The sequence below is a fragment of the Lynx rufus genome, unplaced genomic scaffold, assembly GCF_022079265.1.
Source record: "Lynx rufus isolate CCGP_SWC_20201006 ecotype Redwood Valley unplaced genomic scaffold, mLynRuf1.p SCAF_2, whole genome shotgun sequence".
In the NCBI taxonomy this organism is placed as follows: Eukaryota; Metazoa; Chordata; class Mammalia; order Carnivora; family Felidae; genus Lynx; species Lynx rufus.
The window spans coordinates 123,537,283-123,562,152 of NW_025814834.1; the positions used below are offsets into that span (position 1 = coordinate 123,537,283).

Genomic DNA, 24,870 nt, shown 5'->3' on the forward strand with positions numbered 1-24,870 from the left:
TGCCCTGCCTTCAAGCCTTTTCTCACTGACACAGCATATCACACCCAAGACACCACGTGCTATGGCACAAGAGCCTGTGTCCTGCCCCTCCCCCTGACCACAAACACCCTGCCACCCCAAGCCGCCCAGTAGAAATGCTCCTTCTCATTATGTCAGAGGCAGATGTTCAGAAAGACCCTTCCACTGTCTGGCTTCACTGGAAGTCATTCTCTGCTTCCTTTTCACTTAAGGAACAAGGTACGTTACAGCCTTTTGCTATGATATAACAATGACGGCTGGTATATTCTACATTATTATATATTCAGTTGTTTTCTAATCAGGAAAGGGCTGTGTATTAAACCTGCTAGAGGAAAGGGCAGCTAGACTGGTTTCCTTCTTTCCTACACCCCTTCATGGAAAACCCACATGACTTCCCCAGAGGCCATAACCAGACCTAACCAGTCCCAAGTCTCCATCTAGGGTGGGAAGCCAGGACAGACCCTTCCAGCATCATCTTTCCATCCGTAAAAAGGAGAAGTCAGAGGGATTTCTGGGGAGCCACCCTCCATGCATCTACCTTTGCCCGTCTACCTTTGCCCACCTAGAAGAGCTCTGCTCCAAAGAACAGCACCTCCATGGGCCACTTGGCTGCAGCAAATGAAACTACAGATGCTGGAGAAAGTGACCAGTTAATGAACTTGGAAGCCTTTAACTTCACCACCCACTTCCCTAGACATTGCAAAATATTTAAATAAGATAGAAAAACTAAGTCAAGCTAGAGCAACTAGCGGCTTTTCTCTTTCCCCAGCTGTGCGGGTTTTTAAAGCAGCAAGCCATAAAAAACACAGAATTGAATATTACTAAAGAAATTGGTGGCCAGCTATACTTGCTGTGTATAAATCGAATAGCTATTTGTTTATTTAGAATATTTAAAGAATATCAAGGTGGGGCAAGGTGGTCCAGACTGAGTGCTGACGTGTCCTTCCTCTTTGACACTTTATCTTCCAACCGGCTCGCCATGCTGGCAAGTGGTCAGAGTCCCGGGAAAAAGCCCACAGGGATGGGAGTCAATAGTTCCTTAGAAAATAATCCTCTGTTTGTGGCAGTAACAAAGTAGTACTTCTAAAAGGGGTGGGGGTGAGGCAGAAACTTCCAGATAAGCCCCTGGAGCATCCCATTGCACCAGGGAGTCTTCAGTTTTAAGTGCATGTTTTTTTCCTTTGCATCTCTCCACTCAACGAGAGTAACAAACCTTCAACAGAACCTGGAAGGAAACAGAGCAAAACAGGAACAGTGGTAATTAATTTATCTGGTTGGTGGGTAACTAGTTTCTTCTTGGAATCTAATATTTTATAGATTTTTCAACAAGTGTTTAAGATTCTCATCACCATATTCTTTTTTTTTTTTTTTTAAGTCAATGGGCATTAATAAGAACCTATTACACTGTGCTAAGCACAGGGGTTATAAAAATGAACATTGCTGTCATGTCCTTAGGAGTTCAAGGTTGAACAAATGAAACAGTCTCAAAATGTATAAACCAGTCCAGTGTGTTGATGCTATGACAGATGGACATACAAAGTGAAAGAGAATTCAGAGTAAAGTATTCACCAAAGTAATTCTAGATCTCCAGTTCTTTGGGGGATCTGGGGCTCAGTCACTTTACATAAAGGCCCCTTATCAGCCTCCTTTAACTTAAGAGTCACTAATCTGAGTTTGAAACACCTACACACCCTGCAGGGGACAACAGATTCATGGAACCCATTCTACTGCTTTAGGTGATGTCAAGGAAGAAAACTTTCCTCTACCCTCTTTTGTTCAGTATTGAAGGCCTGCAAATTAAACTGACAAAATACAGATTAGCATGAGCAAAAAACAGATTTAATGACCGATTATGCATGGAAGTTTACAAGGAAATGTGACTCAAGAAGGGGCTTAGCATCTTAATTGGAAATGGAAGAGGCAGGGGGCAGTTCTGGGAGAATAGGTGACCTGTTAGAAGGTTGAGGTAAAAGAGAACTTATGGAAAAACAAATGACTTTTTTGGAAAGAGAAATGGGCCCTTGGGGAATAGATGGGAGATTTGATAGTTTTGTGATAATATCTATCTGAGAAATTAGAGCTACTTTCGGGGAGTGGGTTGATGACAATTGAATTCTTGTGGGCGGCTCTGTTTTTAGGTAGGTAAAGGATTTCAGGAATTCATATGCCTTCGGCTCAAAGTAATTTTTATGCCACAGTGGCTTATTCTGGACCTCCTTCAGTGAGAAAGTACAAGCATGTGGGGCCACACAGAACTGACTGGAATCCCAGCCATGTCCATGCTAGTTCTGTGGCTTTAGGTAAGTCACTTCAATTCTTCAAGCACTAAACAGGAATAAGATTTTCATTTGAGATTTCGAAATAATGTACTTACAAAGTACTGATACAAAAAATGGCAAGTGGCAGATACTATTGTGGCCGTTTTAACCATTGTTATTTCAAGGCATAATCCCTTCCCTGCGAGAGCTTGCCATCTGGTTGAGAAGGGAATATTGGTGCTATTAAAAAGATAGTTTCCAAGGCAATATGATCCAAAGACCAAATGGGTGATCTGGAGCGAAGGCTGTGGGGTTCGGAGAAAGCCCCTGGGTGGTCTCAGTCGTGTGGGTGGCCATCTTGGTCCTTCCTCACTCATGCATGTTGGGTTCTCACTGAGCAACCCTGATTTCTAGGCTTGCCCGTGGATTCTCGCTCTGTGAGTTTATTACTGAAAATATCTGGCACCCAGCATGCACCCGCTTCTTTGCAAGTGTTAAGCACAGGGCTGTGTGCTGAATCTTTGAGCCCCATCAGTCCGCCATCCAGGCACCGTCTTAGGCCTGGGGAGTGACAGGCATATTATGAGCAGACTCTTAGCAAACAAATATAGATTCTTAATTCCAAAACCAATTTCCAAATGCATTCCAGAAGCACACACAGAAATGAAGCCTGCTCCACAGAGTTAATACTGCTCACTTCCAGCTGATGGCAGGAGACAAGAGACACAGGATCGCCTAATGAGAACTGATCAGGATATTCTCTTTGGCGATAATAGCAAATGTAAAACAGTCAAACCTCAGACTCCCCTTCTGGTTGCTGTCGGATTTGTGTAATAAACTTGCACACAGACGCGCGCACACACGTATATATCCGTACAATTCAATTCCCCAGGGCATCTGACCAAGCCCAGGCCCACTCTCTTGTTTTTAACAATAATATTTTCCATTTAATCTCTCTTAGAATTTTTGGAGGTTTTGTCCATTCCAAACTCAAAGGGAAAAAAATTAGCATTTAGATAGGATTGCACCAGCATTAAAATCAATTGAAATGAAAACAGAGGATCATGGGAGGGTTGAGATGCCTGGAGTTTTTTCTATAGGATGATTCTAGTGTGACAGCCAGGGTGCCCAGTGACTCCCTTTCATTAGTATTCACTCAGATTTGTCCCCGGTGCCTCCTTCTTATACATCTTCCTCTCCATGTTTTTTGGGGAATCACGGTTCTCATCACAGAGGGTCCTCCAAAGCTCCTGCTATGGATGGGATGGGATGGATTGATGCGAAGGAGACACAGGTGTATGGTCCTTTCTGTCCAGGATGTAGAAACATGGAGTGCCACTTGCCCACAAATGTGAAATAACTGCTCGATTCTTGGCCTGGCCCGGGCCTCCACAGCCACACCCACTTGTCAGTGTCATACCCTCACCTTTTGCTAGCTCCCACATCCACTCTTCCCACAGCCCCCGACACTCATAGAAATCCGTTACAGGCCTTTACTGCTTCGGCAAGCTTTGGGACTCAAGCAGAAAGGACCCCAAGGAAGGAAACCCGGAAAGTCAACGTCAGCAAGGTGCCCCTTACTGACTACAAATGTTCTTCAACAGGAGGTGTGTTAGCGGAGAAGCCCTACACTTGTATATGATTCTTGTGTGAACAGAACAGACCCACGTCCTAATTTGCCTCAGAGTCCTGTCTGCTGTCAGTTTGCGGCTGGTTGCAGGGTCCGTCAGCAGCATTCAGAAGTTCCCCTAATAGCTGGTTCTGGCGGTGAATTCTCGAAACACAGGCCGACAACGGCGTTTACTGAGCTAGGTGCAGAGTGCTTGCTGCCCTCAGAGTGCCTGACGGGCCAGACTCACGTTTTTCCTCCTTGTGCCTTTTACTGCAGCTCTCCTGGACCCAGCAGCCCATGGGAGTGAGGCCCTGTCAGTGCTGATGTGTGTAGTGGTGTTTTCCTGTCTCGCAAACCCATTTATCAAACAGCACGTGTTCCTCCCAGTTGCTCGTCAATATTTCCTTCCTTACTGTGCGCCCCTCTGTTCCCCTGGCCCCCGTGTCCACTGCCCCTCCGCCATCTTCCCGCTGCCCATTTCCGTTCCAGCCTCCCTGTCTGTCTCTGACTTGCTCCTTAGTATCTCTCCCCCTGGGAGCGTAACCTTTGATTCTTTTCTCCTCCAGGAAGATGATTTGAATGGGATCCACATTGTGGCCTTTGCAGAGAGGAGTGACCCAGGTAGGAAACCCCCAATCTTCCCCTTTGCACCTTGAGCAAGATCTGCCTTCTCACCTTTGCCGGCCCTCATTCCTTTCTCTTCCCTCACTTCCTGTCTGCAAGGCCACTGCAAGATATTGGGCACCCCCTGGTGGTCGCTTGTTACGTAGGACTTCATTTTCAGTTGTGCTGGTGGCTGAGGGATGTGGATGAATCATAACCTCATTCTGTTCTGCTTAGCTGGCCAAACTAGGAAGGAGCACTGAGTACTGGGGAGGATATGAAAACATCCTAGCTTTACAGGGTGTGTGTGTGTGTGTGTGAGAGAGAGAGAGAGAGAGAGAGAGAGAGAACTTCTGTTCACATTAAAAGTTCATTTACCAGTGTTGTGATCTAGCCTATATAAATAACAATCCTACGTTAGAATTACAACAAATGTACCCTTTGGTTTGTAAAATCCTGTATGTGCTTGGGAAACTTCATAGAAAATATTCCCTCAAATAATGAGAACTGGACAAAACTAGCAGTTAATTTCTAAAGTGCAAAATAACCCTATTAATGGATGAGTAACTTGGTTTTATTTGGGAACCTGGATGACTATTTCCTGGCTTCACTCTTTTTTTTTTTTTAAATTAATTTATTTATTTTGAGTGGGGGTTGGGGGCAGAGAGAGGGAGAGATAGAATCCCAAGCAGTCTCAGTGCTGTCTGCACAGAACCCAACCGTGAGATCATGACCTGAGCTGCGATCAAGAGTCAGACGCTTAACCAACTGAGCACCCAGATGCCCCTTGGCTTCACTCTTTTTCACATCCGTGAAGAGTGAAGTGCAGGAAAAATGAATATTGCTGGCGGTAAAATGCTAGGTCCCTTTGGCAATGCCCTGTGTGATAAATCATCCCCAAAGGGAAAGTGTGAGTGGACATTCTGAAGTGTGTTTGGGGAGACCTGGCAAATCCAGATTGCAACCAGGGAAGGCAGGGAATTTCATTTAGGATGGCTAAACAGCCAGGCCTTGGGCCATAAGGTGCCCGGGCAGGGATTCCAAACCTGCCAGTATAGCACAAGCACCAAAGCCACCTGGGGCTGGTTATAACAGGACCTTCAGAAACCTGTAATTTCACAGAACTCCGAGGTGAGTTAGTTAACACAGCATTGGGTTTGGGAACTGCCGCTCCAGGCAATGTAGGACTGTGGCCTTTGCCTGGGGCCTCTTGTATACTCATAGAGAGGACCGGGAAGCTCCGAGAAGCTGAGCAAACTTCCCATGAGGGCACAAGGAATTAGTGGTAGGTCATGAGGGAGCCAGAGATGGTCTTGGCCATCCGTGCTTACCTGGTCCTTGTGCAGTGCCTTGACGAATAGTAGATACTCAATAAACAGCTGTCGGAAGGTGATCAGATCAGCACGTGACTGACCAAGACTGAGCCCCAAGACTCCACTGGCATGCTGTTAATACATTATCAGCCTGCGTAGTTCTTGCAGATTGAGACTTAAATGTTGTTATCATACAATTTTTAATCAAACTTGAGAGATAATCCCTACATGACAATATTCACTTTAAAAAATTGTCTTTATTGCTTATTTATTTTTGAGAGAGAGAGTGGGAGCAGGGAGGGGCAGAGAGAGAGAGGGAGACACAGAATCCGAAGCAGGCTCCAGGCTCTAAGCTGTCAGCACAGAGCGCGACATGGGGCTCGAACTCACGGGCCATGAGATCATGACCTGAGCCGAAGTTGGGTGCTTTAACCGACTGAGCCACCCGGGCGCCCCAAAAGTATTCACCTTTTTAAAGTGTGTGATTCGGTGTAGCTTTAATATATTCACAAAGCTGTGTTCTATCTAGTTCCAGAATGTTTTCAGGCCCTCAGAAGGAAAGCCCACGCCCATCAGCAGTGGCTCCCGTTTCTCCTCCCCCAGCCCCGGGCAGCCACTACTCCACTTTCTATCTCCATGGATTTGATTATTCTGGACATGTCATAGAAGTGGAATTATGTAATCTGTGGCCTTTTACGCCCGGCACCTTTCGCTTGGCCTAATGTGTTCGAGGTTCTCCATTATGTAGCATGCATGCATCAGTAATTCACTCCGTGTTAGGGCCAAACACTGTTCCATTGTATCAAGACCAAATGTATGCTCCAAATTATCTGAGGGTTTCCTCCTCCCTTTTTTTTTATTAAAAGTTCTGAACGTCCACTCTGTCTCAGTTTTCCCATCACTGACTTGCAGAGTTGAAAAAACTCTCCCAGGATATCTAGTCTTTGACTGAAAAAGAAAAGCCCGAATGGTTCCAGCTTCTCTCCACAGTTTCTGGCTACCCCTCTGCCCCTGGAGGAGAAAATAGCAAAGGAAGCCAATTGCCCAGGGTTTACAAGGTATAATCAAACAGAGTCGGATTCCTGGTGTTGTGTGAACAGAGATGGAATTGCCATCAGCAGCAGTGTGCTTGCCAGACTCAGGGTGGGGGTGGGGGGGCTTCCTCCCTCCCCACCCCCCACCCTGCCCCACCTGCTCCCTTCCAGGATGGTGGGGGAAGCCTGTCTGGCTCTTCGGAACAATGGAACAAAGAGGCCTCCAAGAAGTTGTAGGAACCTGTTTGACAGAGATTGCTGCTGTAATGAATCAAGCTCCTGAAACTACTTTCACCTCCTCCCTGCACAAATATCCCTGGGCCCGAAGCTGTGTCTTTCCCCAAAGGAGCCCAAGCTTGGGCTTGTTACTGAGAAGCAGGAAGAAATGCACTGAAAGAGGGGGCGTGTGGTCTCGTAGCAGATTTTTTCATCAAGGGAGGGCCTGGCCCACTCAGGCCTAGGAAAGGGAAAGGCTTTTCTGCGAAAGCCAGACTGTGTGGCTAGTCAGTCATTATCCGAAGGTCACTGATGTGTAACCCCGGGGCTGAGGGGCCTGGCTGCAGGACTAGGAATTTCATTCCTGCCCAGACAGTGGTTGCTCATATACCTTTGCTCTTGCTAACAAGCTGTACATGGCCGATTGCCCCAACCAAATCCTTACCCGCTGGCCAAAGAACGATCATACGTCCAGGAAGTGCATACGATTCTCCTTAAAGAGCTAACAGTCTTGAGGAAACGCGCTATACGGAGATGACCTCATCCGGTCCCCAAAGCCACGCTGCGATATATGTGCGATTATTGTCAACCCAGCTCAGATGAGAAAAGCGGGTTTTAGAAGTTAAATGACCCAAATCACTTGCTGTATCTAAGCCAAGATTCAAATTCCAGCAGGCTTTCTTGACCTCCGAATCCATCCTGATTATGATGAAATAAATGGTCATGATCACTTGTCTGCTTATGAGACAGAACCCCACGCGGGCGTCCCTCGTTTTGTTCCCATTTTACAACTGAGGAAGCTGAGGCCAGGGTGGCCTGCTGGGGGAAGCAGAGCAGGAATGAGCTGTGAAGGCTTCCTTCGCAGGAAGGCCTTGCTGCAGACTTGGGGGCCCCTCCCAGTTACCACCTCAATGGCCTCCAGTGATCACTTGGCCCGCCCTCCTTCCTCTCTGCTGCCCTTCACCACCCCCTCCACCTCCACCATGTGAAAGACACAGAGAAGTTCCATAGTGTGTGCTCGAGATCACATGGCCAGAGGCAGAGCAGACACAGGAGCTTCGATTTCTTGCCGGCGCAGCTGAGCACCCTACCTGCCGGGCCACCTGGCCCTAGACGGGCTCTGAGCATGCGCAATGCAGCTGGAACGTGGAGATGGGGAGGGGGCAGGGAGGGGTGGGCAGGGAGGGCAGGAGAAAGGGGGCAGTGAGAAGAGAGTGCCAAGTAAAGGAGGGAGGTCAGCCGTCCTCCCCGCTGTCCACTGATGTTCCCAGATTTGGAATACGACCGTCTATCCTAGTGATCTGGGTCCCTCAAGGGCTCTTCTCCGACCGGTCCTGACAATGCCAGCTGTGAGCTTGGTTCCCAGACTTCAGTGCCTGCTCTCTGGGCCCTGGAAGGACACGTCTGGCGCTCTGCTCTCGCCCCAGATCCCAGGCCCTGTGTGCGGCTCCGTCTTCCTCCTCCAGAGCCTCTCCCGCTCCTGCGCTCAGGATGCCCCCGGAGCCACAGTTTGACAGGTTTGAAAACGAACGCCTCTCCTCTGTCGCCCCTAGATGTGTCTGCATCAGGCTGACATCTTCTTTATAACACCTGCTGAAAGGTTCGCAGACTGGCGTTTCTACATGAGCGCATGCTGGATGGATATCCTCCAAGGGCCCAGGGAATATTCGCACTAACAAGCTGGAAACGCAAGGACGGGCTGCCGTGTGCAGGCGCGGATTGGCCCCAGAATGAACGTCTCCAAGCCCTGTTCCAACCGGATTGCAACCACCTGAGGTTCTTACGAAATGCTTTTGAGACCAGTTGTCTGCAGTGGGCATGCTGACTGCTTATTTGGGCTTCCAAATGCAAATCTGATTTATCGAACTTAGCATTTGGGGTTCTTGCTAAGTGCTAACTGTGCATGTATCACAACCCTATGTACTAGGTATGGTCCTTATCATCTTCCCTGATGTACAGATGAGGAAACAAAGGTATGGAGAACTTAAATAACGTCACCAGGTCACATAGCTAAGAAGTGGTCGAACTGGGGCTCAAATCCAGGCCCCCAGCCCCTGGGCTTGGCTCTGAGATACACAGGTCTCTGCCAGACAGAGCCCTGGCTCCTGTCATGGCTGGGACTGTCCCCCAGGGCTTGGTCCAGCCTCATTCCCACCAGATCCTCCCTGCCTGGGAGGAGGAGAGCATAATCACCAGTTTCCCCTCCCACAGAGCTGTGATTCCCAGAGGCCTCTCGCCTGCCGTGGGAAACCTGGCTCCACACTGGCCCTCAGCGCTGGGTCATGGGACGTCAGGTTCCAAGCCTGTGTGGCAGGGAGGGAATCACAGTTCTCACAGTGCCAGGTCCCTCTTCTTTATTTAGGTCGATCTCTGAGACTCCAGTCACACTCAGGGACACCGCTGAGTTAGCCAACCAAATACACTGGGGCTGGGAGGAAGAGGGGCGCGGCCCTGTCCACCTGCTCCAGAGGACGCTGCCCCCATGCTGTTTCCTGGAGCCCCGTGCTTCCCTACTATTGAAGCTTTCACAGCTTGCAAATCTCAGGCACAACTTTGAGGGAAGAAGATGGCAACAGCTTTGGTAGGAGTGCCGAACTCTCAGAGGGAAAACGACAGCGGAAATGGCTCTAGACGTGCAGCCCCAAAACCTGAGTTACAGTCCTGGCTCTGCCCCTTGCTCTCAGGTGACGCAGGGCAAGCCACATACTCTCCTTGTGTCTCAATTCCATCCTCTTTAAAATGGAGATACTAAGATCTTCCTAACCCCATCAGGACCAGATGTGAAGATTAAATGCAGAGACTAGTCCTGTAGTTGTTTTGGTGTCTAAATAACTACTGGCCCCCCAAAAGCACAGAATAATATTTCCTCCTTTTTTTTTTAATCTAGCTTTTTAAAAAATCGTGGACTATTCCTTCTGAAAGTTACATGGGGGTGCCCGGGCGGCTCAGTCGGTTAACCATCCACTTCTTGATTTTGGCTCAGGTCGTAATGTCACGGTTGTGAGATTGAGCCCCTCGTAGGCTCTGCCTGAGAGATTCTCTCTCTCCTTCTCCCTCTGCCCCTCCCCCATGCACACACATGCCCACTCTGCACACACATTCTCTCTGTCCCCCCCCAAAAAAACAATTAAAGATATACAGCCACACTCTTACAAGGTCTCTAAGCTTAGTGCATCACTGATGAAGTAAACATTTATTCATTTCAAATCCACCTATTTTTCATGTGATTCCAATTTGGGCTCATCTTCTGCTTTACATTGAATAACAAAAGTGAAATATGTCTTCCTACGCCTGCCTTCCTGGTCAGAAAGGGAGGGTCCATCATGGCTGTTTCCCTTTCCCAAGACACCTGCTTGGACACCTGTTTTACAAAGAAACAGAAGCTGTCCCTAAGAGGAAATTGAACTTGTAACTTACAATTTTAGCAACTAAATGCCTGGGAAACCAATCTAGCTACCTTAACCCAGCTTTCCCAGATGCATGAGAATCCATTCCAGGAGGTCTACATTCAAGGCTGGGATAAAGGGGAGAGAATGTATCTATCAGGCTGTGAACCTTGAATCAGGAATATCCAAGTTAGCTTAATGACTTTAGGACAAAGGAGACAAATCTTGCTCTAACCCACATATCGAGGCAAGATTCTCATAGCTACACCTACTGGCACAGCCACCCTGAAGCCTTCAGTCATAGAGTCATTAACAGGGGCCAGAAGGAACCACCCCATCACATACTGTCTCCCTGTGTAACTTCCTATGAGTCTGTCTTCTCTATTGCATGGGGCCAAGACTGTATCTAACCCACCACTTGTGCCCAGATCATTGTATTTATTACCGATGCATTGAATGGAGAGATGAATGGTCAAATTCCTTGTATTCAAGCAGAAGAATCCAGATGATTTAGGAATAACGGCTAAAGCTTACTATGTGCCACGCACCATCTCAGTGCTTTAGAGGTATGAACTCACGTAACCTACAACCACCTTATGAAACAGGTACTATGATTATCATCATCCCATCTTTACAGATGAGGAACCAAGACTTGCCCTAAGTCACACTCAAAATGGCAGAACCTGGATTTGGACCAAGGTTGTTTGCCCCAAGGGTCCGTGTGTTTAAGCATCATGCCAGGCTCCTTCCGTCTGTTCTGTCCAGGGAGGAGAAGGATTATGACCATTATGGAATTCGTCATCCTGAAAGTCAAAAAGCTGCCTTTGGATCTGGATGAGGTTTCTCTTGCTTTAATGTCAACCTCATTTATCCATTTATTACTGTGAATGTTTTCTGAGATTTCCTTACTCCTCTATAGATGCAAAAATCTTTTATATTCCTAAAAAGAAGCATTAAGCCAAAACTTTCACTTCTCTTGTTTATGTAAAAACTCCGGTCCATTTGATTTTTCTTGCAGAACCCAATTTTTATTCCTTCAGTTTTTTTATTTTTATCTCCAAGTCTGCTCTAGCATGTAGAATAGAAAAGGTTCCTGTACGTAGCATTTCTTTGTATTTATTCCAACATTCTGTAGGGTTTTCCATCAGAAAACTATAGTGCTATCTTGTGTGTTTAGTCGTATTTTTTTAAGTTTTTTTTTAAATTTATTTTTGACAGAGAGAGGCAGAGCATGAGTGGGGGAGGGGCAGAGAGAGAGAGAGAGAGAGAGAGAGACACATACAGAATCCAAAGCGGGCTCCAGGCTCTGAGCTGTCAGCACAGAGCCCTCTCGAACTCACGGACCATGAGATCATGACCTGAGCCGAAGTCGGACGCTCAACCAACTGAGCCACCCAGGCGCCCCTGTTTAGTCGTAGTTCTGGTGACACCCTTGCCCCTTTGCAATATAGTGTCCAACTGGCTTCTTGCCTCCCTTTATGTGGGTTCATCTTTTGTATCTCGAGTTTAGTTTCTACTCGAATCAGGGTCTGTGTCATTGAATTTCATCCTCTTTGTGAATTTCTGATTTGTCAAGTTCACTTTAAGAGATAATTTTTTTTTTCAACGTTTATTTATTTTTGGGACAGAGAGAGACAGAGCATGAACGGGGGAGGGGCAGAGAGAGAGGGAGACACAGAATCGGAAACAGGCTCCAGGCTCTGAGCCATCAGCCCAGAGCCCGACGCGGGGCTCGAACTCACGGACCGCGAGATCGTGACCTGGCTGAAGTCGGATGCTTAACCGACTGCGCCACCCAGGCGCCCCGTCAAGTTCACTTTAAAAAAAAAAGTTTATTTATTTTGAGAGAGAGCAAGAGAGCATGAGTGAGTGTGGGGGAGGGGCAGAAAGAGGGAGACAGAGAATCCCAAGTAGACTCCGTGTTATCAGCAGAGAGCCCAAGGCAGGGCTTGATCCCACAAACCGTGAGATCACAACCTGAGCCGAAGTCAAGAGTCAGACACTTAACCTACTAAACCACCCAGGTGCTCCTCAAATTCACTTTTAAATTTGATTCTTACCTTCCAGAGTACTTCCTTCTGGCTGCTAAAACTAGTCATGGGAAGTGTTTTTGGAGAATTCCCCCTTGTGGTCTGTGTAATGATATATAACCCACAGATTCCCTGTTCTGTGGCACAGTTCTGTCCCCAGAGAAGGGAGATCCGTGGTGTCCAGATATCAGGAAATAGAACTGTGCCACAGAACAGGGAATCTGTGGGTTATGTATCATAATACGCAGTGCTCGACCTTCTCAGCCTCTCCTACAGGCACCAGGAGTAATATCCCCAGACCCAACCCCATCCAATCCCCACAATGACAATGAACTCTAAAGCCTGCGGCCCTATTCCTTACAAGGGTCTGTCCTAGAAGGTAACTCGTGATCTCCAGGTTTCCCTCGCTAACCGAACATTTGCTTTACATCACATTGCTTTTACAAAAGTCCTGTGTTAATACCTGCTTTTGCTAATGAAGAGAGATCCAAAGAGGATTTTGGATTTTATAAAATGTTATTGCTTCTTCGCTTTACAGCATTTTGGTTCATAGGAACGTTCTACTTTTGGATATCAAGGGAGACCTGTAATTCAGAAACTAGGTGGAAAAATCACCCAGGCAGAGCATATCTCTGCTGGAAGAGTCTGCGGCCTCTTGACTACTAGCAGTAACTCTGCTCTCCAGATAGCAAGGCCTGAGGGGGCCCAGTCTGAATCTAACAGTTAGCAGTGTGAGCTAGTGACAGTGTGACTCCACCCACTCAGAGCCAAATTGCTAAGGATGGCATGCATTTTGCCTGGAATGTATTGGAGATGAGGAAGGGCAGAGAAAAATCTTTACCAAGCAAAGGCTAGAGCTCCTGGAGAGGGGCGAGGCTTGTTAAACAGAGAAGAGCACAAAGTGCCTGGGACCTCAGCACAAGAAGAAACCTTTACAATGAAAGTGCAGTTACCAGACTGAATTAGGAGGCAGGTGGCCAGTTGCTTGTAGAGAGGGTGTACATTTCAGGCCACACATCAGCTAGGCCAGACATGGAACTTTATTGTCTAGAACCAAACCTGAATTGTACCCAGTGGGAACTGGGTCTGATCATCGATGCCCCCCACCCCAACCCTCACCCCACCATCCCTAGAGGTCCGGGGTCTTGCCACTTCCCGGGGGCACAGACAAGGTGCACTATTCACCTGGTCGGTGTCGGCTGTGGTTGCGTATGGTCTCCAGCCCTTGTTCCCAGCAGGTCACCTCTGGTCCTGTCCATCCCAACGGTGGCATCGTCCATGTTCCTCAGAAACCACAGAGAACTCGGTGGGGCCTCGGGACAGACCTTTCTGCCCCAGTGCTCCTGCACTGAGGGGTCCTCCAGGAGATTCGGGGGCCTTTCCATTTTCCTGAGTTTCATTCTGAAACAAAGCCTGAGGCCCCTATGGTCTGATTTTCCCTGGAAGTGTGGAGTTTCTGTGTGTGGACATACATGTACACACCAGCTTACATCTGTGCACACGCACATACAAACACGTATGCGCAAACACATACGCACAGGCACAGAGCTCATTCTCAGATACTTCCCAGAGTCTCCACTCTTTGTTTCTAGTTTGGAGTCGGGTGGGGATGTAGTGGGGTTAGGGTGTGCTTTTTCTTACTAAACATTCTTCCAAAACTTTTTGTTTCTGGTATAAATTTTATGCTCCCAGTCCTTAAAGGTTTAGGCTTAATTTTTTATTTTTATTACAAAAAAAAAAAAACAAAAAACAAAAAACTGTGTTCTTGAGGCTCACAAGGCTTGTCTCTGCTTTTCTTATGAATCATCCCTCCCCTGGGGGCAATGAATGCTGCTGCCTGGCTGGGGGAAGGCAGACATACAAGGAAATGGTGAGGGAGGAAAAGAAACCCTATTTGCTATCTCAAAGCTATGAAACCAGCTGTAAATCAGAAGCATAGTTTGAAAGTTTTAGAAATTCCAGGTTGTAGAAAATTAAGCATCCAGGCTACATGTTCTTGGTATGTAGAACTCAGGGATGGCAAATTACTGGTTTCCAAAGAGGGCACAGGGCACTGAGGACCAGGCATGGGTTCCTCTGATCTGGGATTGTACTTGCTGACTCAAGCCTGGTCAGTTTTCACGTGCAGATTAGCCAGTGGAGCCCAGCTTTGAGTTAAGAAGCAGCCGCTTCCCTGTGAACTTTTAATTTTTTTATTTAAAATTTTTATCATTTCCTTTGAGGAAGCTGCTTTGCTGCTGGAGTTCTCATCTGACTCATTTTATAGAATAATCCTATAATTAAGGGTATGCACCAAATAGGCCTAAGAAACCCTCGTGGAAAAACCACACTCCCTGCTCTTGGTGTTGGAAGCCATGTCTGTGCTGGGGTTACTCAGCCTTCTCGAATCCTGCTTCAGATGGTTACGAGTTCCTGGAAATCCTGAAACAGGTTGCCAGGGACAACACGGACAACCCTGACCTGAGCATCGTGTGGATTGACCCGGATGACTTTCCTCTGGTGAGTGGCTCAGACCCCGGCACCTTTGGCGGTCACCTTCACAGTCTCATGCTTGTGTTTAGTGTGAGCCCCAGGAGCACAAAGCAGGGTGTGAATCAGGAGACGCACTTGCAGAAACACGATGACCACCCCCATCCAGTGTGGGAGACCTTGGCCACTGGGGCAACACTGACTTTCGCACTGACACGATTAGACCCAGCACTCACCTCCCTGGAGACCAGGGGTTCCTCTGGCCCACCCACGCGAGTGAGTGGGGTGAATTTCTTCTGCTAGCACGTCCATTGCTGTCCCCATCCCACCACCTCCCTTGCTATCGCCTCCTTCATGTTCTGGGGGAGGGGGGAACGTCATTCCAAGGGAACCAGAGTTACTAAGAAATTAAAATCAGACCTGAACATTTTGCATGGAGTTAAGAACTTCATGGAGAGAAGGAGCAAGTTCTTGGAGGGCAAAGACCATCTGCCACGTGCATTGTGTTCTCCCAGGTTCTAGCATTGTATCTAGCACATGTTGAATGTATAAGAAAATTAAAGTCCCAAACTCTTGCTGGTGTCAGTGATCAACGGCCAGAAAACCTTGATTATGCCTATTTTTATTTATTTTTTTAATTTGTTTGAGACAGAAAGAGAGAGGGAGAAGGAGAGGGGGCAGAGGGAAAGAGAGAGAGAATCCCAAGCAGGCTCCACACTCAGCGTGGAGCCCGATGGGGGTGCTCGATCTCACGACCCTGGGATCATGACCTGAGCCAATTTTTTCAAATTTTATTTGAGAGAGAGAGGGTTATGCTTACTTTTAAAGAGAATAATAAACAGAATTCATACAGCACACGAGCCCAGTGGTTGTGATAATGGATGTAGCTAATTTACTCTACTGTATGCTTGGAACCATAGTAAATTCTTCACACGGACCATCTCATCTAATCCTCCTGACAACACTATGAAGTAGGGGCTATCATAATCCCTGTCTGACAGATGAAAAGAAAAACAGCTGGCGAGGTTGAAGCTATGATGCGGTAGACGTGATATCCTGAGCCAGGATTATGTGATGCCAAAATTTTGTCTGCTAGTCAGTGGACTTTAGGATGAGCCAGCTGCTGGTGACCAGTACACGTTTAGTTATCATTAGATTATAAACGATAACCTGTCTTCTTCCCGAAATTACCATTTGTTGCATAGGACACGACGGATCATATCATTATTAAATAGTCAAAATGGAGGGGATTTCATGAGTTTGAGGGTCCTGAAACCCAACCCTACATACAGAGTAAGTGAATCGAAGGCAGAGACTCTCCTGACACCTGAGGTCACTGTCATCATTCTGGGTAATCGTAACAGAGTCATGGCCTCCTAAGATCCTAGATATTATGACATTTTTTAGTTAGCCTCTGCCAGACTGTATTTCTAGTTTACCCGGACTGTTTTGTTATGCAGGCTTGCAGATGGCCAGCAGCTCTCCCAACCTGCCCTGTGTGTTTGTTTATCTTGGTTTTTACAAAGGAGAAATCTTTAGACTCTCCCGACATCCAGGTTCCTGACTATCCCTGGTCCCCATCAAGCCATATATTTGCCTTGGAGACTTTCTGTCACTGAACATTTGCACTGTCTTAGCCCCACGGCCCCTTACTCCTTCAGTCCCCCCCCCAGTCTAGTCCATGTGGATCCCAAGCCTGGCAACGTACGCCTCCCCCGCCACCAACCCTTTTAATTGGATGGCACTTCACTACCTTCCCAGCCACCTCGTGGATCAGAGTAGTGCAAGGTAAGGGATTTTTAAATGGGCCACTGAAAGAGAAGTGGGGGAAAATGGCTCTCTCGCCACACATAAACTATAAAAGAGCCACAAGTAATTTGGGAATCAACGTCAGACCATCTCTGTAACATACTTCCTTACAGCTGTAGAAGATTTTATATTACATGTTTTCATAGTTTGTGTTATAACATCTTGTTTTCATACTTATTTAAAGTGCTTGAGGGCTGAGGCCAAGTCTTCAGTTTTCAAAGTGCCCGCAGATGTTTTGGAGACCTTTAATCAATGGTGACCTATGATGATGGGATGGCAGGTGGGTCCAGCCACAAAATGTGGCTTTAACAGGGAATGCCCTCTGTCTGCTGTCTAATCTCATTTTTTTTGTTGTTGCTTCAGCTTGTTGCCTATTGGGAAAAGACTTTCAAGATTGATCTATTCAAGCCACAGATTGGGGTGGTGAATGTGACAGATGTGAGTATACCCCATGAAAGCTTGCTCAGGCACCCTCAGACTGTCCCGTCCTGACTGGGCCACCACGTATACGAGTCTAGCCTGTCCTGAAATGAAAAACTTGCCAGTGTGGCCCAAGCCTAGTGTCTGAGCCAGTCTTAATCTATGGTTTCATGATTCGCTTCCATGGGCACTTCCTTGGAAACGTATGGCCATGTTTCCTTGCTTACAGGGCCAGCTGTCCTGTTTTACTATTTGGAGCTTTCCACCCAAGTAACCTCTCCTGTGAATTTTCTCCCCAAGCACAACAACAGACTGTTTTAATGCAAAAGAACCCACACATGAAGCTTCCATTGCACAGTGGCTGATCAGCAAGGGGGCTACAGGAGAAGGGGAGGAAGATCACATAGGAAGAGGGGGCCTCTTCTCACCATGCAGGCGCCACTGAACTGAGGGCAGGGAGGCAAGCTGGTGTGGCGGACTGGCAGAGCATGAGGAATTTTAGATCTCAGCCCAGATGTCTGATACAACTCCACCATAAAAAAAAAAAAAAAAAAAAAAAAAACCAGAAAGGGGTACAGATACAACAGATAATGGGCAAACAATGGACAGAAAGAGATGGTCACAGAGAAGTCATTAGAGCCCTAATTAATGGCGGTGGAAATGTTTGTGAATGGGGCCCAGGTAGCAATGTCCTTTTACCCTGTTGCTGGGCGTCTGGTCACCTGGGGAATTCTGTACTTATTTATTTTCGAAACTGCCTTTTAAATTAATAATAATAAACAAGTTTTAAAATTTGCTCAAGTTAAAACATTTTTAAGTAAAACAGCAGACGATAAGGTGAAAAGCAAAAGTATTTCCCACTGCCCTGACCTTCTTCTTTTTCCCGTTCCCCGAGGGAACCACTGGTAAGTGGTTTCATGGCCATCCTACCAGAAATGTCATATACATGTTTGTTCTTATTAAATAGGTGTCTTGTAGATATGCTCATGTAATCAGAGGGAAAAAAAACCAGTGCAAACATAATTACAACTCATAATAATACTTGATTTCAATACCCCTGGAAACCGCCCCAATCCTGGCCTGCCTCCCCATCCCAAGCACTTTCCACAGTAACGACCTAATGCTTGGAATAAGGAGAGCAGGCAGGTTAGGGTGGGGAGTGCTGGGGATCTGGAGGAACTACTCCAGGGTGGAGAAGCAAGGAAGAAATTCGGGGTGTGTGGGTGGGGGGAGGTGGCATCTTAAGGAGGGGCCGGGTTGAAGCAGCTGCCAGTCTCAGCATGCTGGGCTCCGCCCATTCCCCTGCCAACCCTCCACAGCCCTGCCTCCACACTCTTCCTCCTTCCCCAGAAACCGTTCTGCACAAACTACACACACACACACACACACACACACCTCCTTTTATCTTGCACAAATATGATACTACCCAGAGTGTTCTGCATTGAGGCTTTCGCATTTAACAGTGTGCACACGTCCCTGACAACTGAGCCAGGCTGCTTGGACCCCTCTGGTCTGACTCGTCCTTCCTGCACTCACTCACTCACTCGGTCCCTCGGTCCCTCCGTCCCTCGCTGCAGGCCGACAGCGTCTGGATGGAGATCCCAGATGATGACGACCTGCCCACAGCTGAGGAGCTGGAAGACTGGATCGAGGATGTGCTTTCCGGGAAGATAAACACTGAAGACGACGACAATGAAGATGAGGATGACAGGGATGATGACGAGGATGACGATGACGATGACGACAATTCTGATGAGGATAATGATGACAGCGATGATGATGATGAGTAGCCCCCACCCCGGATGACTGATAAAAGCAAAATCACAGCTACACGACCATGCAGACAGCACAGCGGGGGACAGCACACAGCCCTGGCCTCCGCCCGCCAGCTCCTTCCCCCTTGCCCATCCCTTTCCCCAACCCCTTCTCATCAGGAGCTGTACCATTCAGCAAATGCCTCTAAACCCAGTAATCCCACTCAGTAGGAACAAGTGGGGGAATTATTGCCATGTGGACTGTCTTGATTGTCTTGGAAAAACTCTTGTTCTTTGCCAGACCGTCAGCGGCTGTAGCAGTGCCGGAATCCAGTGGTCTGGTTGAACAATCCCCTGACACCGCTACTCAAGTTTACTTGTTGTCTTTGATGTGACGGTAACAGAATGGACAGCTGGCAAACTCCGAGCATAGAGTGACCTTACAGTCGGAGCCCAGGGAGACCCGCAATTAATCCATTTGGTTCCCGTGCCTAGAACATCAGTGGGGATCCCTCCTCAAGGCAAGAGGTTCTCTCTTAGGGAGGGCTCAGCCTTAGAAACGAGTTTATAAATCAGTTAAACTGATTCTTTCAAATGTAGGTGAGACCATTATGAGCTCAGATCCAAGTGTTGGGATAGCTACCGGAGGCCTTGAACCCCATGTGTACAGATATCACCATCATTTCTAGTACGTTAGGATCTGGGATCGGAGGTAGATTTGCTTTCTGAACTTCCCTTTAGCGATGACAAATCTTGCAGTATGCACAAGGGGGTGGGGAAAGTGGGAGGATTACAGGTTTTTAATTTTTTCTTCTGGGTTCATGCCCCTGATTGAGTCAGCTGGCTTCCTAGTCTGAACTGGGATCTAGATACCCTTCTCTGTTGCTGCTAGTGAGCCCTCCCTTGGGGACTGAAAGTTGGTTTATCTAGAGGTCAACCAATGCTCCATTGGTCAGCCCTCCCACACTTGCACAGGACAATAGCTAGAGTTCATAATGGCGCCCTCAGGAATTGAGAGAATCCCAAAGTGCCTTCAAAACTATCTAGAAGTTACATTGTGCTTGATAGTTTTAGCAGTAAGTGTGCATTATAACGTTCTAATTTATTTTCTCAATCTTTTAACACGTGTAAGACATGGTGCAAATGCTTTGGAAATAGGGTAATCCTTGTATGGAATAGTAGCCAACTAACACTGCCATTAAACTTATACTTTGAAAATATTGAGACTGTCTTGGAAATCCTCGCTTGGTTTTCCTGATCCTACTCATTTTCTCTTGGTTCCTGTCCTACCTCTCTGTTCCCTCTGTTTTCCTTTCTGGCCCCTCTTTCCCTGCCTGCCCTTTAAATGATAGTGTTTCACAGTATCTCTTGACTCTAACTTTCTTCCAAGGTACTATCATCCGTGCCCATCAGCTACCACCTGTGGGCTAATGACGTCCAAGTCTGGGTCTCTAACCTTGACCACTCTCTTAGTTTTAGACCCCATTCATCTTGGTTTGGATGTTGCACAAGCAATGCAAACAACATGGCAAAACCCCAGCTCATTACCTTCTCCCCTAAACTTCTCCTCCTCCTCTTCATGGAGTCCTATATTGGAAGAGTGGTATCACTGTGTATCCAATTGTCAAGGTGATCTGAAGGGGCTGCCTTCCCCTCTGCAACCATGGAATTTTGTGCATACCCCAAACCATGGAAATTGTCCTTAATTGTAACGCATAGGAGTGCCTGGGTGGCTCGGTCGGTTGAGCATCCGACTCTTGGTTTCGGCTCAGGTTCATGGTTCGAGCCCCACGCTGGGCTCTGTGCTGACAGTGCAAAGCCTGCTTGGGATTCTGTCTCTCTCCCTCTCTCTCTTTCTCTGCCCTTCCTGTGCTCTCTCTCTCTCTCTCTCTCACAGAATAAGTGAACTTAAAAAATCATTTAAATTGTAACACATATTTATGTGCCTGTCTTTTCACTAAATTGTAGGCTTCTTGGAAGCAAGGAATTTATCTTTGTATCCTCAGCAACTAGCACTTTATCCAGCACAAAGTACACACTCGTTTCTTGAACTGGTGGGTGAATGATTGATTCACCAGAATACGTATCATTCCCCAGCGCTGTTGGATAACAATGCTTACAAGGCCTCCCCTTCACAAAGCAAGGCAGACACTTCCCAAGCTGGACTATGTTGTGACCCAGCCAGACCCAACCACACCTCTAATAAGCTCTTGGGGAGGTAAATTTTCAAAGCAATCTTTGAAGCTAATCTTTCAAGTAGTCAAGGAATGTGGTCTGTCATGAAAGTGGTCTGTTCTCCAGCCCAGGAAAAATTCCCTGTTCCTGGAGGCTGAGTAATATGCATTAAGTCTAAATCATGTCGTGGTACTCCCATATTAGAAGCACTGAGTGTTAAGTTAGTACCGTTTGTATGTAGTAGTGCTGTTTAGTTATTGGTCTAAAACCTCTTGAGCTGGTATTTATTGAATGTTTGGTATGTGCCTGGAGCACGATGCTATGTGCTTTACATGTATTATGTCATTTAATCCTCACAAAATTCTTATTCTCCCCATTTTACAGATGAGGAAGCAAAGACTCAGAGGGCCCAAGGAATTTTCCCAGGGCCACACAAACACTTTAAAGGAGTATAAATGTAACTTCATTTTTATACTGAAATCAAGGATTTAAACTAAATCAAATTCCTTAAATTAAGCAATCAAAGGATCCCAGTTCTTTTCCTTGGATGGTGTCCTGAGATGGACGCAAGTGAATTTCCCACAATTCTTTTCGCTGCTTAAGCCAAGATATTCCTTCCCTGGAGGCCATACTCAACTTATTCCATATTTGAAATGGAGGTTAATTAGAACTGCAAGTTCTGGCCATCCTGTCGGGGAAAAAATTCATTGTGCTATCCAGAATGCACAATCATTTTCAGTGTATTTTTTTAAGTAACATCTCATAGCTAGAAATGAGCTGATCTTTTCCACAATAAGGCTGTGTACTGTCTAGGCCCTAGTGTGTATAATGCAGGAAGCCCATACTAGTAATGTCATTTGTCATAGATCATTACCAAGTAGCTTTTGATCAACAATCCTGATACATGCAGACACACTCACCCCTCGTAAGTGCTGGTGGGTCCTGGGGCTCTGCCTTCCAACTTCCCACTCCCACTGGGATTCTCCACCCTGCTCAGCGAGCATCAGAATATTGTCCTCCAAGCTTATTTAGAAAACACAGATGCCCGTCTCGAGCCCAGACACCCTGATGTGCCATCTACAGAGCTGGAGACTGACCATCTACATTTTAGAGTCACTGGGGACTGACACAAGCCAAGGCTAGGAACCACGGCTCATCCACTCCCCCAGGTGATCTCACTCAGCCTGTGGTTACCAGCATCATGTGTCTCTAGCCAGGCTCTCCTGTTTTCAAACCCCTCACCCCAACCATCTCTCCTGGACAGCTTCATCTGGAGGTCCCCTAGGCACCTAAGATCAACGCAGTTTGGGGGCTTTAAAGATCTCCCCCAAATTAGGTCAAGAAGTCAGCAGTGCAATGTTAGTAATTAATAATAATAATTAATAATCACCATTATTACAGAAGAGTGGCAATTTGGAGACTAGATATGAGAAGAATGGGCTTCCCAAGCTTCCTGCCTCCAACTGCGGGCTCCCCAAGGGAATCAGACTTGTAGAGAGGACCAAGGCCATTGCCTTTCAGTGGGCGAGGATGGAGGAGAAGAGAAAAAAACCAGACCCTCCACACTAACTTCAGCCCCAAGAACTTCACCCCAAGAAATCTGGACAAAGGTCTGTTACCCACTAACCGGGTAACTCGCTCTATCTCAGGACAGGAGTAAGGTTTAGGCAAAAGGCCAGCAGCATGTAGGAAATGATTCTTCTTCATAGAAGCAGAGGAGTGGGGAAGAGGTATCCCCCTCTGGCAGTGTTCGAGCCAGAAATCTTACGGCCATTCCGTTGTGTCCTGCTTCTGCATCGACTAGGGAGCAAGTCCTGGGCTCTCCTCTGTGCCCACCCCTGCTGTTTAACTGAGGCTGTACAATCTCCTACTTGGGTTACAGCAGGGTTCCAACTGTCTCCCATCTCCAACCCAGCCTGAGTGCTGTGATCAAGTGATCTTTCTAAAATGAAAAACCGATGTCACACACATGCTTAAAATTCAGTGCCTCTCTATTCCCAGTAGGTGTTTAAAAAAATTTTTTTTTTTTCCTGACTAGAAGAAGCCAAAGAGTGAGCTATGAATGGAAAGGTCGTTGACTGTGAATGCAGAGCCAGGATGTGTCGTGGGAGGCTGGGGAGGAGAAACGGAATGGGTTTTGTAAAACCCAAAGTCCTTGAAGTGTCTCGCCTCCATATGAAGAAAGCAAAGTGTGAGTAGCGCTGACTGATGCTGGCGGGATCTGGGATCCTGGATTAGGAAAGCATCGGACGAGACGGGGTGATTTCTGCTGCCTACGTGGAGTGTCTGTCTTGGAATTATGGCGTCCACATGCCCATTTGGGATTATAGCGCCCGGTGGTTGTTTTATCAGAAGTTGTTTTATCAGCACCACTGGCAACAGGCTACGGGGTCAGGTGTACCTTTGTAATTGGTAAAGGCCAGTTTCCTTTGCAGGACACTCAAGGTCTATGTGTGTTGCCTTTTATCCACCTTATCAGCCTCATCTCCCATGATGCTTCCCGACCACCTGCCTCCTCTATTCTTAGAAGCTAAAGTCTGTGGAAACTTCCTGGCTGCTTAACAGCTCCAAGCCTTGGCTCATGCTATTCCGTCTACTGGAATGCCTGTCCTTTCCCATCTGTGCCTGCCTGACGAACTCCCAACTATCTTACCTTAAGTATAAAGTAGGATGCATCCTATGACTCTTCTGTGACTCTTGGAGCTAACTGGCCACCTCATCTGCTGAGCCCTCACTGCACCCTGTGTAAAGTTCTCTTATAGAAACTACAATTTATTATGCTTTTATGTGTACGTCTATTCGTCTGAAAGCAACCTTGGGGAAAAGACTTTGTCTAATTCTGTTCTATCCTCAGTGCCTAAGTTCTGATAGGTACTTAATAAACTTGTTTGACTAAGTACTCTCTAAGCCCTACGCAAAGCTAATTTAACAGTGATTAGCACCGCTAAGAATGTGCTAGTGATTATCAAAAGCTATTAGTACCATTAAGAATATGCTGGTGATTATCCAAAGTCATGCAGGGACTTTTTGGCAATGCTATCATCTGTTCAGTGTTGCTTCGGAGCGCCAACTGCTAAAAAGAATAGAGTAGAATAGAATAGAATAGAGTAAAATACAATAAAATGAAATAAAATAGAATATAAAATAAAATAAAATAAAATATAAAATAAAATATAAAATAAATAAAATAAAATATAAAATATAAAATAAAATAAAATAAATAAAATAATAAAATACGAACACAGGAACTCTTTGGCTCAGTGAGGAAGCTTCCGATGTGTGAAGTTCTTTAGTCAGGTAAGCACAGTCACCTAGAAATACAGGCACCACGACGGGAAGCAAAGCAGCATGGGATGGCAGCAGAAATCCCAGACCCCACTCTCCGGGAACAGGATAACCACAGCCACCTGACTGTGCATTTATTGTAATGCATCTGCAGACCCACATGCTTGCAAGGTGAACTAAGGACCTCTTTGGAATTAATCTGGCATTTTAGCAGTCTGAACTCTTCAGAGTAGCGATGGCTAGAATGCTCAAGGTTAACCCTAGGACCCTACAAAATACCAATGATTCCCTTAAAATAATCACATGTGATTAGATTGTGGCTGGTGGCTTCAGCCCTGAATATGCTATCGTGTTCTCATTCACTCATTCGCTCAAGTATTCAATCAACGGCCCTTTGACGCTTGTTCACAGATGCGGATCACAGAAGGCAGAAATGAGTGGGTGAGATGGAGCGCTGAGCAAAAAGCTAGAGAAGGAAAATGTTTAAA

At 46.7% G+C, this 24,870-nt stretch overlaps 1 protein-coding gene across 1 annotated transcript in view; it reads left to right on the plus strand.

The window, feature by feature from the left end:
* Positions 1–20,100, plus strand: part of CASQ2 (calsequestrin 2) — a 63,498-nt gene extending 43,398 nt beyond the window's left edge. The window contains exons 8-11 of the mRNA XM_047084927.1: positions 4,455–4,509; positions 14,869–14,969; positions 17,112–17,186; positions 18,746–20,100. Of these exons, the coding sequence (XP_046940883.1) occupies positions 4,455–4,509; positions 14,869–14,969; positions 17,112–17,186; positions 18,746–18,958 (444 nt within the window). The 3' untranslated portion in view covers positions 18,959–20,100. The remainder of the gene's footprint in view (positions 1–4,454; positions 4,510–14,868; positions 14,970–17,111; positions 17,187–18,745) is intronic.
* The last annotated feature ends 4,770 nt before the right edge of the window (positions 20,101–24,870 follow it).